The sequence below is a fragment of the Bicyclus anynana genome, chromosome 8 (genome assembly GCF_947172395.1).
Source record: "Bicyclus anynana chromosome 8, ilBicAnyn1.1, whole genome shotgun sequence".
In the NCBI taxonomy this organism is placed as follows: Eukaryota; Metazoa; Arthropoda; class Insecta; order Lepidoptera; family Nymphalidae; genus Bicyclus; species Bicyclus anynana.
In genome coordinates, this window is record NC_069090.1 from 11,779,561 (window position 1) to 11,793,470 (window position 13,910).

Below are 13,910 nucleotides of genomic sequence, written 5' to 3' on the forward strand. Positions count from 1 at the left end.
TGTCGTGCTCTTTTGTTACCTTAGTGGCCGACGCCGACGGTAGCTAGAAGACGGTGCCCGTGGTTTTACGGTAAGTACCGCCATTTTTGATTTATCGAAGTGTAGGACGCCTGCGAGAAGTATTAAGTTAGCTTTGCGTAACTGTTGACCAAGATTGAGTGATTTTATATTTCTTTGTTTTTCGCAGTTGTTTTAGGTATAAATATATCACGGTCTAGTATATTAGACGAAGACGGTATTTTAACAATTTTAAACAAGGAAGATAACCCTTCTCTGAAAGTCATCATCATAATCACGTCCAATATTTTTTATTTGATTTAAATTTTGAAACTACGTAAAATTTTTGCCGCCGAAACACAAAACATTAGCAAATGGCGTCATTTATAGAGATAAAAGCGATATAATCACATCACTGCAAACGCCAATCACGCTGTTGAATGAATCAGGCAAAAATTTTACGTAGATATTTTCAAAATCAAATAAAAAATATTAAATTTTTTACTTATTGACGGGACAAAATAAAATATAGCTTAATAAACTTCCATATTTCAGTGTTAACACTGTTTACAAAAGAGGCAAGTAGCCTATTCTACAAAAGAACTAGTCTAGAATTTTGACTATTTGGACTATTCGTTATTGAAATATATAATTAAAATTAAGTATTAGGTTAAGTTATTTTTTTACTAATTTGTCATTAAAAACGTTGTAGTGACTCAATCTTAATAATACATATTTAATGGACTCAATAATTTAATGGTACACCGAGATACATAATAACCCTGCTGAGCGTGATCATTACGATCGCTAATTTTAACTCCTCCGAGATGTCGTAAAACAACATGTGAGATTGTCTTTGTAAGACCAGTCACTAAAGTTTTTAGTCTGTATTAATGTATTTTATTTTTAATTGTCTGTGACGCAAATGCAAAATGCCTGATTTTTAAACTTTGTTCAAGTTTTTGTTAAAGTTTCATTTGATTACTGGATATTTTAAAAAGAGTATGATATAATTTGTGAACAATCATGGCATTTCTTTGTCCTGTGAGAATAAGAAGGGGAAAGAAGAAGAAATGTAAGTGTCACAAACTTTTTATATGAAAAGTTCATGTCAATGACCTCAAACTTTCTACATAATTATAAATAAAACTCGTAAATTCATATTAAAACTTGCAAAAAGTTGCACCTGCGTGGTTATAGCAGTAATTGAAAACTAAGTAATGAAAATATGAAGATAACAATACAAATTGGCGTTTGATTTGACCCACTCTTAGTCTATTTTGCCTGATTATTATGGACAAAAAAGACTCGAGATTATATTGTCCTCTGATATTTACTTAATAACATTAATATATGTTAAAGTAGCTGTGTTGTCATCTTTGCCGACAAGTAATTCAGGTCAATCTGTAACCTGATTCTATAAGTCAACTTTTAAGTTATAAATCAATTGTAGACTATGCCTCAAGGCATAAAATAAAAATGTTCAATATCGTTTTAGAACAAACGCTGTTATAAAAGTAATATCGTTTAAATTGTTCAGCAGGAATTGAATATTACATTATCTGTTGTCCAATACAATAATTTTTTTGGTTTTAAGGATTGTAGAAATTATTAAGTTAAAGAAAAAGCAATATTATTTTGTCTTCACATGTTAAGGGTACTCCACACTGAACACAACACTGTATTAAATATTGATATTATTATTAAAATATGTTATTTATAACACACAGCTGAGACACATGTTGTGATGTAGTGTTGGAGTATGGATAGACTAGTTTCAAACCAGTATAGAATTTTTAGTCATGAGGTCATTCATGCAATGTGGTGTTAAATTGAATAGTCATTATCCTAGATAATAGTCATTAGACCTATATTCGGCTCACTGCTCAGCTCGATCTCATCTCAGAACGAGAGGGGTTAGGCCAATGGTCCACCACAATGGCCCAATGTGGATTGGCAGACTTTACACACGCAGAGAATTAAGAAAATTCTCTGGTATTCATGTTTCCTCACTATGTTTGTTCTTCACAATTTGAGACATGTGATATTTAATTCTTAAAATGCACACAACTGAAAAGTTGTAGGTACATGCACCAGACCTGATCCGAACTCACACCCTCCGGAATCTGAGGCAGAGGTAATATCCACTGGGCTATCACGGCTCACGGTGGTGTTTAGTAGACTGAATGTGATCATAAATTAATTTATTTTATTTTAGCGAGCAGTGGAGATTCAGACAAGGAGCTCTCTCGCCCAGGGTCAGGGTTAAGCCCTGGTATGGGACGTATTACAGGCTCGGCCAGCATTGAAACATTAGTCAGGGTTGGCATTGAAAAGGAACATGGGCTCAGTCCAGACTCCAAAATGGTGGTGCTGCATGACTTTGCACCTTGTGTTGATGATGAACTTGAGGTAAGATAGAACTGCATAAGCAACAAAAGCAAGTTAAGAAATTTGTACCTCATTTATTATTTTGAAACCCATGACATGTTTTAAGCTTTATTTGTAATCTTAGATGTTAAACAATTTTTTATTGAATTTATTCAAGTGCAATTTGAAATTTTCTTTATACCTTGGTATACATTTTAGCATAATAATGTCTTGAATATTTAAATTATGTCTAAGACACTAAGCATATTTTTTTTGTTATAATTGTTTTAACACCATAATTCTAACATATCAACATTCTTCATAAATTTAAACATCAAAATCTGAATTGTAATTCTAACAAGTTTGACTGCTGCTTAAACTTTGAGGTAACTACTGGAAGTAGTTTAACTGCTGCAAGTACAAGTAATTTTACTGGCATTGTTGTATTGATTTTTGTTACTTGTAGTTATGATTATATCTAGGGTTTATTTCTTATTTGTAGGTAAAAAGAGGACAAATTGTAAATGTATTATATCGGGAGAATGACTGGGTGTACGTCATTGTGACAGACTCTAGGAGAGAAGGCTTCATTCCTCACTCGTATTGTGCCCCCTGCGACCATCATGATTTGAAGAAAAAGCTGCCTAGAAGCAGGTCTCCTACCGACATGGCTCATAGAGATGTGTCACAGTAAGTTTGCTATCAGAACTAGTTTTAATTAAAGATTTGTACTTGTCTTTTATCACGCCTGATTGTAAGCAGTGCTTGTCTAGAAGATGCAAGAGTTTTGCCTAGAAGTTATTCAAATTGTGGGCGGCAGGAAACACTAAAGTATTTCTATCTTTAGCATGGGTACGTTATGATGTCCGTAATACGTACTATTATCGCGAAACGCGGCCAACTTTTAAAAACGAAAAGAATGGTTACCCGCACCATGCTATACGAAATGAACTGTAATTAGTTTAATCACTTAAAATAAAATGAACTTAAATATAGACAAGAATTTCAATAATTTGTGTTTGAAATTATGTTGTGTAATATAAAAATGTATGTATATACATATATTACAAAAAATTACAAAAGGAGATTAAAATCCTATATCTTGATTGCATCACATTGTCAAGAATTAATGATTAATGTTGTCAAGACTTAGTTATTTAACAAAAAATGTCTTGACAGTTGACTGTTATTGTTTCAATCTCTTTATAGGCTATCTCTATCTGACGGAGCGACAAATGACGGCCACTCTGAAATGGGCAGTGAAGGAGAAGCGTGCCCATTTAGCAAGGATCCTTCTGGAAGATATGTAGTCCTGTACACATTTACGGCAAGGGATGAAAATGATGTGGATGTCGAAAGGGGAGAGTTTGTAACAGGTGTCATATTTTTTATATTAATTAAAAGCAAAAGCTTGTCACCTATAGACCTATAAAGTGTTTGTTCAACCCAGTGTGATAAAAGACCGACCATTATTTTCGATTCTGCGGCTATTGGTGGATTATATTGTTTTATTTTATGGACAGGCCTATAGGTGTTAAGGTTAGGATAGGTTTTTAGCAAGTTTGCAATGAGATGTGTTGCTATTCTATATGATATTAACCATAAAAAAATTATTTATTACTGACTACTACACAACACAACACCAAAGAAACTAATGAGATTTTAGCCTGTTAGAGCTTTAACACTTCTGTTCTTGTAAAACAGGAGTCATCATTTCAGTTCTGACAAACTTTTTGTGTATATTATTCTATCACAACTTAATAATGGACATTTTGGGTAGTTTATGAATTCTGATATTTTAAGTCAATGAACAAATTAGCGATAAATTGGTGTAATCATAACTTCGTCATACGTAATTGCGGAAAAGTGCGGTTCTTAAATTCAGATTATTTTTTTAGTTTTGAACAGAGAAGATCCAGATTGGTATTGGATTGTGAGGAGCGATGGTCAGGAGGGATTTATTCCTTCTGGATTTGTTTATCCTGCAGTGGCGCAAGGTAAGGCATTTATTTTTTTATGACACTGTCTAATTCTTCTGCCATTTAAATTTCTATCATAAAAAAATACTTAAATATTTCTATAAAATAAAATTTCTATCATTTCTATCATATCATATAAAATTTCTATCTTAAAAAATAAAGCATAAGTGGGGTCGGCCAAATATGTATCTCTTCTATTTCTCTTCTATCATTTGTTCACTTATCATTTAGTACTTATGACGGCCTCCGTGGCGAAGTGGTATGCGCAGTGGACTTACAAGACGGAGGTCCTGGGTTCCATCACCGGCTGGGCTGATTGAGGTTTTCTTAATTTGTCCAGGTCTGGTTGGTGGAAGGTTTCACCCTACCGACAAAAACGTACTGCCAAGCGATTTAGCGTTCCGGTACGATGTCGTGTAGAAACCGATGACAATCCTGTGTGGATTGTCATCCTACTCCTAACAAGTTAGCCCGCTTCCATCTTAGATTGCATCATCATTTACCATCAGGTGAGATTGTAGTCAAGGGCACAGAATAAAAAAACATTTATACAGAATAAAAAAAAAAACTTATACACACATATCTTCCCAACTTCCCATCTATCCCAACCATCTCCTCCTTGGACTTCCTCTCCTCTTGCGTCCCTCCACATGCAGTTTTTTTTTTATTTTTATTTTTTTTATTCTTTACAAGTTAGCCCTTGACTACAATATCACCTGATGGTCATTTAACATTCTTTTGATACAATATTTATTTTTTTATTTCAATGTTTATTATATTAAAATACAAAAAAACTAAAAGAAAAATGTATGTACATTACAAACCTTTATTTTATATGTTTGCATTGCAGCAAAAAAAATGTTGTTAAATTAAAAAATATATATGTTGTTGTTCTAGCAACACAACCAGAGAACCCGCAGCAGATTCACACGCCGCCGACAACAAACCCAAACAACACATTGACCAACAACAATAACACCATGAACAAGATACAACAAGACAACGATGGGAGATACCACGGGACTGAGCTGGTCATGCTCTATGATTATAAGGTATACATATTGCATATTATAGTAGGGAACCCGAGATGCTAAATTTGCAGTTACTCGAGCGTCATGGAGACTGGTTGCATTTGGCAGATTAAATTATAGGAAGAATAAATGGTTATTTTCTTTTTTCGCTTTTAGCAGTGGAAAAAAAAACTACAGACTTTAAAAGCAATTTTTATTACTTTGGCTTACAGAAATTGTCAGAAAATTTTAGTGAATAATAAGGAGGTAATTTTTTTTTTTTATTCTTTACAAGTTAGCCCTTGGCTACAATCTCACCTGATGGTGATGATGCAGTCTAAGATGGAAGGAGGATGAAAATCCACACCCCTTTCGATTTCTACACGACATCGTACCGGAACGCTAAATCGCTTGGCGGTACGTCTTTGCCGGTAGGGTGGTAACTAGCCACGGCCGAAGCCTCCCACCAGCCAGACCTGGACAAATTAAGAAAATCTCAGTCTTCCCAGCCGGGGATCGAACCCAGGACCTCCGTCTTGTAAATCCACCGCGCATACTTCCTTGAAAATAAGTAAAAAATTAAACACGCTCGTAAATCGACAATTAAAATATAAGGGTTTTATTTTGTAACTTTGAAACCCACCCATTCCATTACGTTACGCTGATGAAATAAAATTGAAGTGTCTGCAGGGATTATGCTCAAGACAGTCCAGCAGTAAGATATCTATCGGTTGTTAATGCTGATGATAATGATGATGGTCCTGATGATGATGATGATGATGATGACAATGATGATGATGACAATTATTTATTCGAGTTCGTGTTCCAGGCGCAAGCGCCGGACGACCTGTCGGTGAAGCGCGGCGAGTGGGTGTACGCCGACCTGACGCAGCAGACGGTGGAGGGCTGGCTGTGGGCGCACGCGCCCAAGTCGCGCCGCTCCGGCTTCATACCCACCGCCTACGCGCGCGCGCCGCACACCACGTCGCTCTGATGACGCATACAGTAACGTAAACCCCAATGACTTACGATTATACAGGGCTCAGACTAAATACTTAAGGACTAGTATCACAAACAAATTCACGAACAAAATTTTCTGCCATTTTCTAAGGAAAACGAGCTTAGATTTCATACATATCTTGTACTAAACTAGCCGTTTTTGTTCGTTTTTTACACCATTTAACTACACAAAAAGGTATTTTTACGGAGGTTTATAACAAACGGACACGATTGTAAACTATGATACATCGATTCTATAGAGACAGTGTTCATAATCGCATAAGATCGTTGATCATATACTTTGACAGAAAAATAATGTCTTGCGAGGCAGGTCTTTATCTAATTAGTCTGAGATACAGGGTGATAATTTTTGTAGTGCGCAAATTTCTTGTGGCGCTTCTGCATCGTTAATAGAATATATTTTTCCTACTCCCATTAAAATCAAAGTCAAAGTTCATTTATTTCATTTAGGCTTAGTTTACAAGGCTATACTCAATATAAAACCTTAAATATACTCAATATAAAACCTTAAACCGTAACACAAAGCTATTGATTCCTGCAGGTTGTTTAGTAATTTTCATTTCTACGCTGGTAAACCGTGCTATAATGTTTTTTATAACACATTTGCTCGTAAAGTATCTCTTATTTCACCAATTTCAATATTGTAATGCCGTAATGTAGTATAAAACCTTTATCATCTGTCTAAAAACAAACGGTACTTTTTAAATCTTAGCAAAGAGTTTATATCAGTAAAGTGCTCAACATTTTATGAATAAAATTAACTTTGTGAGATAAAATATAATAAATTATAAAAGTATCCATTCAATTTTGTTTATGTAAAAAATAGGAAAATTTGCGCACTCCAAAAATCTTCCTGTATTTAGAGCTAGATACCCCAACTGCGCTTCTTGATTTGACTGCGTTTTAATTTTTGAATCGGAATTTAGATTTGATTTTTGTCAAGTCGTTATTGGCGTTGATTGTAAGTCAATGACAAATAAATTTAAAACAAGTCTACAATTTCAGTTTATTTTTCTTTAATATGATGATGTAACTTATGTAAAACACATTCCAATTATTATTTTGTAGAAAATTAAACTTATATTTTTACATAACAAGTGATATGTAACCAGTGTGCGTATTATTTTATAAGCTTGGTTATTCAATTGTCAAAAGTAATTTGATTGCTTATTAATTTGTGAGTGAGGTGCTGATACTGTCAAACATAAATATCAAAATTAACGCGGACAGATTTGTTACAAGATTTTTATGTGTAATAGTAAGCGTTTTTTCTTATAAATGTACTTAATTTACAGGTTTATAGACTAAATTTTGTTTAATTGACGAAGTTTAGTTAAGACTATAAGTATGACCGGAGTACTTAGTAGTTGTTGCTGTAAGCGTAATCAGTAAGATATTTTTAAGTTGTTTGTTTTTTTATTTCGCAGATAAATGTACAATAAATTAGTCTTCCATAGAAGTTAGAATTAAGTATCAATTATTTAGTTAAGATCTGATGATTCCATTTATTGTAAATTGTCCGTCCAAATTGACTGAAACAGTGTTACGAAATTATACTTTGGGTATTTGGGTGCTTTCAAACTAGACAATATGTTGGGCAATGCTGACCATGCTGACCATGCTGGGCAAGTGAAGCTGAAGTGGCAACGTAAAAAAAATTGTATTACATTCATGTATAATAATATATAATCGGTTCATTAAGCTAAATAAAGAGTTATCAGAGTTATAATAATAATAAATTTGACATGTATCAAAAGTATAATCAAAATCAATTTTGATTTGTATGTTTGAATTAATAAGTTTGATTACTTTAGCTCATCTTAACCCCTAAATAGTGTCTAGTTTCAATAAACCCTTAGAATAAGGTTTTAATTTTAAATAAAAAACTTTTTTAACTACATCATACTGTATTTATTTTTTCCTGTTTACAATTTTACGGTGCATTAAATATCACTCTTTGTATGAGTAGATGAACTATAGCTTTAAAAGGCAATTTTACTCTGATGAACTTTAATGACAGAGAGATAAATTTTGTTTTCTTACATATTTACTATATTACATTCTCCATCAATCCAAAAGAATATTTTTCTTCTTTTTCTTAACCTGTTCTTTGAGCTCATCTTTTATTTTCCACTCTTTCAGTTGTTCCTCCACTTTATTGATGTCCTGTTCAGTCACTGTTATAGGCAGTTGTAAGTCCATTTGCTCGTTTCTAATAAACTTCAGTGCATCCAACTTTTGTCTGAGGAACGGGCCCTGTTGACTTTCTAGTAAGTTCCTGTAATCTGAAAGTTTGCTTTGACGAATGCTGTCACAGTGCATTTCCGTCAGTTTACGTAATGATTCCTTACGAGTTAGTTTGTGATAGGACCTGAAACATAAATTGCGATTAACAATTGATGGACACAGACATCCAGTGTGTAGAGTGCTATCCGTACAATTCATGCATAAATACATTGCCTAGCCCTGCCTGCAAAACTGCCATTGCCGATGCGTTAGGTTCGTAGAAAGAGTATCGACGTGCCACATGGCTACAGGCCTAGATCGAGGACTAGGTCAGGTAATGAAGTACTGAGCTTTTCTTTTTTTCTTAGAAATTTACAGTAAAAATTAATGATTTTGTACAATACACCTAAACAGTGCCTAACCTGACAGTACACCTTTGCGAATATCACTACTTTTATGTTAAAATTACTCACTCTGGATGTGCCTTGTATTCAATGTTTAGCCTTTCCAACAACCATTCAAACTTTTTGTAGTCATACTGACGTAGATATTTTAACAACTTCTTCCTTTTATCTATGATCTCTTGAACTGCTTTCTGTAACCGGAACATACTATTTTGTAATAATGTAACTACAATATATGTGTTTGTAGTTGTAGTATACAATTTAAGTGTTATTAACTTTGAAGTATCACAAAATTAACAATACATATTCGACTCACTGTCCGTTTTATTATCAGTTTACTTTTAAAAGATATGGTATGGGAAATGAAACTTTGAGATGAAATTTTGCATCAAAATTATTAGTGTTTAAAATTAAATATAATAATTAATATCTTCCATAATTAGAGAAATAATAATATTACAACAAACCTTAGCTTTTGCATTTCTGGGAAACTTCTCCATCGTATCTTGCAAGCATCGAATTTGTCCTGTTAATTTGGCAACTGGAATGAGATATAAAAAATAATTATAACTGTATACTAATATTATAAAAAAGTAAAGTTTGTGGTATTGTAGGGTGTAATCTCTGGATTTTGATAATTCTTTTACCCCTAGAGAGGCGCAATTTGTGAGTGTCATAGGCTAAATTTTATCCCCATGTTCTGACAAGAACAGGAACTATGCAGGATCTCGGCTAGTATAAGATAAGTGAAGAGAAAGAAGTGAAATAAATTCTGTGTCTGGGTTCTAAATTTACAAAAGAATTTATAAATTTTCCACAGAGTGATAGTGCCAACATTTATGTACAGTAGTGAAAGTTGGGTATGGCAGGATAAGTATATAAATGTAGTAAAAATTAGAACATTGAAGAGTAAGAAGTCATCTAATGAGAAATAGTATACTATTCCATACTCATTAGAGAACGTTGTGGTTTAAAAGATGTAGCAACTAAAGTCTAGACAGGTATGCTTCAATGGTTTGAGCATGTAACAAACAGAATTTATAAGGAGAGTGTGAATAGGAATATTGGTGGGGAAGGCAAAGAAGACAGTTCTCTTCATTAAAGGCCAGATCAAAGGTACATGGATAAATTTGTATGAAAGGATTTATGAGAATGAAAGAAAAGAGGGAGATATGCAAGAAATATAAAGAACCAGTTGAAGAACATGGTATCTGCCTACCTTTTCAGGAATGTGGTGTGATGGTATGTATGTATGTATCTATATGTCAGAATGATAATAATCCTTCTAAATAGATAACTTTTGACAACCTCTGTGGCATAGTGGAATTACAAGACAGAGGTCCTGAGTTTGATCCCTGGGCTGATCTGATTGAGGTATTCATAATTGGTCCATAGGTTCAGGCCTTAGCTAGTTACCACCTTACCAGCAATGATGACCAAGAGATTTAACATCATTTTCATCCTACTCCTAACAACTTTGCCTGCTTCCATCTTATATTGCATCATCACTTACCATGAGGTGAGATTGTGGTGAATTGCAATTTTGTTAAGAATAAAAAAAATAAACACTATAAAAATAAACATTATACTTCGTGTCTCAGCAGTCCTCTCATCATATTCATGTCTTTTAACTCTGTCCATTAACTCTTGCTTGACAAGGGCATTGTACTCCTTTTTACCAAGATGTCCTACTGAGAATATTTTCTTCACTGACTCTGGTGCACTAAAACAAAATAGATTTTACTCTGGATTAACACATAGGCTACTTTTGATAGCCTTTGATTGAGAAAAATTCATGGTTATTGAGGGATATGTGATAAACTAAATTTCATGCGGACGAAGTCGCGGGCCTCTGTTAGTTTTCAATAAAGAGGTACTGGGTTTGATTCTCAGGGTTCAACTTAGGTTAATTACAAAATAGGCTAAACTCAAAATATGTATAGAATAAAAATAGCAAAAAAATCATATCCGCTGTATGGAATAAATATTATCAAAGCCCTTTGGGTAAAGAACCTTAACTAAGTAAAAATACAAGTTTCAAAATTGATTCAATACTGAAAATTAATCGGTACAGATTTATGCTCCAGTATGCAAGCAAGTTTACATATGTACATAAGTTATGACTTACTCCTTTATTTCTTCGCATAGGCTGTATTCTTTGCCTAACGAATTGTCGGGGATATTTGGAAGTCCTTCTAAATCACCCGACTTTTCTGGGTTATATGCGGGTATAGCCTGCGGCCTCGTCCACTTTATATTTACTAAGGGTTTTACTAGCTGGTTAACTCCTCGATTTGGTATAAATAACGACGTGGCACGTCGCAACATAATTATTACATTTATTTCCAAGTAAAATAATCAAAATCTATTAAAATCACCAAACAACTGTTTTCGTTATAACCTCACTTTACTAATGTCAATTGTCAAGTCAAACTGACAACCTTACAGTAACGTCACGTTGACTTAGACATAAAAATACATAGCTTGACGACTAAAAAACGTTCGGAATCCGAGCGTTGAAAGTGGACAAAGGTACAGTCTATATTGTCAGTTGTGTTGCATGTAATTAATATATTTATTTATAGACTATTTAAATAAAATTGTAGATAAAAAAGAGATGGTTCTATTCTAAAGCCATACTCGATGTGCACCATAGAAATAAAAGTACTTGTACCGACTCGTAAATCTATGATGTGCACTGTTTACCATCCTTTTACCATCAAACAAATTAAAATTGAAGGTATATTATGTCGTTAGTCATTTCACATATAATTTTAATTATCTTGTTCCTACATCAATAAAAATAAATCTGATTAATAAGCTTAGAACAATTAAATATAGTTAATATAATTTGAATAGCATTTTACAAAAAACATACATATATACATATTTTTAATAAATAAGTTATGAAATGACATGCGTTTTCTTCTTAGACCATTAATAACGGTCTAAGGTTTTCTACCTTCATTTCTAATATATTTTGTTGGTAAACAGTGTACCCACATCCGGTATGGCTTTAATTTAAGGGATTTAGGTATACCTAAGCACTTGAGACAACAGAATAATTTGGAAATTGGAAATCAGTCACTCCAATTTTATTTATATTTATTGACACAAAACTTTGCCTATATTTCCACAGGATTGATGTTTGGAAGTTCCTACAAAAGGCCTATGTCCTGCTGTCCATCACCATCCATCGGTTGATATGATGAGGTTATAAAAAAAACTTCATATTAGTTTTCATAACCATTCTATATTATTGCTTTCAGATTAGAAAAAACCAAACAAATATTATAACTCTTATAATCTTAGTAGATTTTGTACTGAATGTACCACTCCACAATATGACTGAATTTATTACACTAGATGCATTACTAAAATTAGTATGATAAAAAGTAATAATACATAATATTATAAAGAGGGTCATATTAAAATGTGTGATATTAAAGAATTTGAAGCTCTTAAAATAACCAAAAAAAAAACGCCAATAAATTAATTAGATAATAACGCTAATAAATACAATGATTTGTTTACTATTTATGGTTTACTTGGGCAATTATTTTTGGAACATTCAATTCTACATTTCTATGACAGAAAAACGTGAATAAGCTCGACAGGAAAATAAAAGTGCAAGACATTGAAATACATTCCATTATTAATACTTATAAATATGATACAAAATACAAGAAAGTCTATTAACACTCCCAAATTATTCAGTAAACTCCAAATTCAAAACTTATTTTTTTTAATTTTTTGGGTTCATGCTGTAATAATTTAAATCCATATCGCTGTCATGATGTCATGAAACAACGTTGCAGCTCATTGGCGTATCTAGTATTATTTCCTGGGGTGGGCCTGGCCCCCCACATGATAAGAATCGAGATTCTTTATTATAGTATGTACCTACTATGTAATTTATTTGATATTTAAAATGATTTTTGTGTAAAACTATCAGTATTTTGGAGTCCATAATAGAATTTCAAACCAGTAGCCCACAATCCTAGAGTGAGTGCAGGAACATTCTAGGGTGGGCATGGCCCACCCAGCCCCACCTCTATATACGCCTATGTTACAGCTTAAATAAAAGACAGTTTGCAAAATTAAATAAAGTAGCGACTAAAGTTTCTAAGCAACAAGAGCAGCCTTTTAAAGCTTACTTGCATTATTCACACATAATTGGAATGTAAAAGATATGTAGGTATATTTAAATAAATAAACTGAGACAATTTATATAATAAATGGGAATCTATTTACATATTTTATCATGCAAATAAAAAATAATTTATTCTATATCATCTTAACTAACAAAAATGTATTGTGAATTTTTCATGTATCTATTTTTTTTATGAAAAAAAGTTTATAGTTTAAAAATGAGTAAAAGTAGAATATATTGACAAGTCGACTTATTATTATGTAAAACATTCCAGAATTTCCAGTGTTATAATCGGACATCTTGTTAAATCTAAGTGCACAACATTACATTGCGTGCTGATGTTTATTTTATTAATAATTATATAATAAATACAAAAATAACACAAAGGAATGTAACTAACTGTTACTATACATACACAAGCACTCTTAAGTAAAACCTCTTATTAATACTGGACTTTATGTGCTACATAATTTTTCTAAACACTCCTTATATTATTAAAAAAAAACTGTCTTTATAATTTGCATGTTATATTTCTTATTGATATCTCTAAATTATACTTAGGAGGCACAATTATCCGCCCACTTTAATATTTACGGGAGTATATTAAAGTGGGCGGATAATTGTGCCTCTGAGTATAGAAATCAATAAAAAATAATGACCAAGCATGCCACACATTGCATAAACGTTTTTAATTTGATTACCTAATTCAATATTTCTACAGTAAATGAAAACAACCCTAATATAAGAATTT

The 13,910-nt window shown here is 32.8% G+C and overlaps 2 protein-coding genes across 2 annotated transcripts; one reads left to right on the forward strand and one right to left on the reverse strand.

Annotated features, from left to right (window-relative positions):
• Window positions 1-887: 887 nt before the first annotated feature.
• Window positions 888-6,378, forward strand: LOC112052291 (SH3 domain-containing protein Dlish). The gene is made up of 7 exons (XM_024091312.2): window positions 888-1,072; window positions 2,216-2,409; window positions 2,870-3,057; window positions 3,577-3,743; window positions 4,266-4,364; window positions 5,244-5,398; window positions 6,186-6,378. Exons 1-7 carry the CDS (start codon window positions 1,024-1,026, stop codon window positions 6,348-6,350), a joined length of 1,017 nt encoding a protein of 338 aa, XP_023947080.2. The 5' UTR covers window positions 888-1,023; the 3' UTR covers window positions 6,351-6,378.
• A 1,885-nt stretch (window positions 6,379-8,263) lies between these two features.
• On the reverse strand, window positions 8,264-11,450 carry LOC112052304 (28S ribosomal protein S15, mitochondrial). Its single transcript, XM_024091324.2, has 5 exons — window positions 11,135-11,450; window positions 10,596-10,729; window positions 9,474-9,547; window positions 9,076-9,197; window positions 8,264-8,747 (listed from the first exon to the last, which is right to left on the reverse strand). Exons 1-5 carry the CDS (start codon window positions 11,332-11,334, stop codon window positions 8,444-8,446), a joined length of 834 nt encoding a protein of 277 aa, XP_023947092.1. The 5' UTR covers window positions 11,335-11,450; the 3' UTR covers window positions 8,264-8,443.
• Between the last annotated feature and the right edge of the window lie 2,460 nt (window positions 11,451-13,910).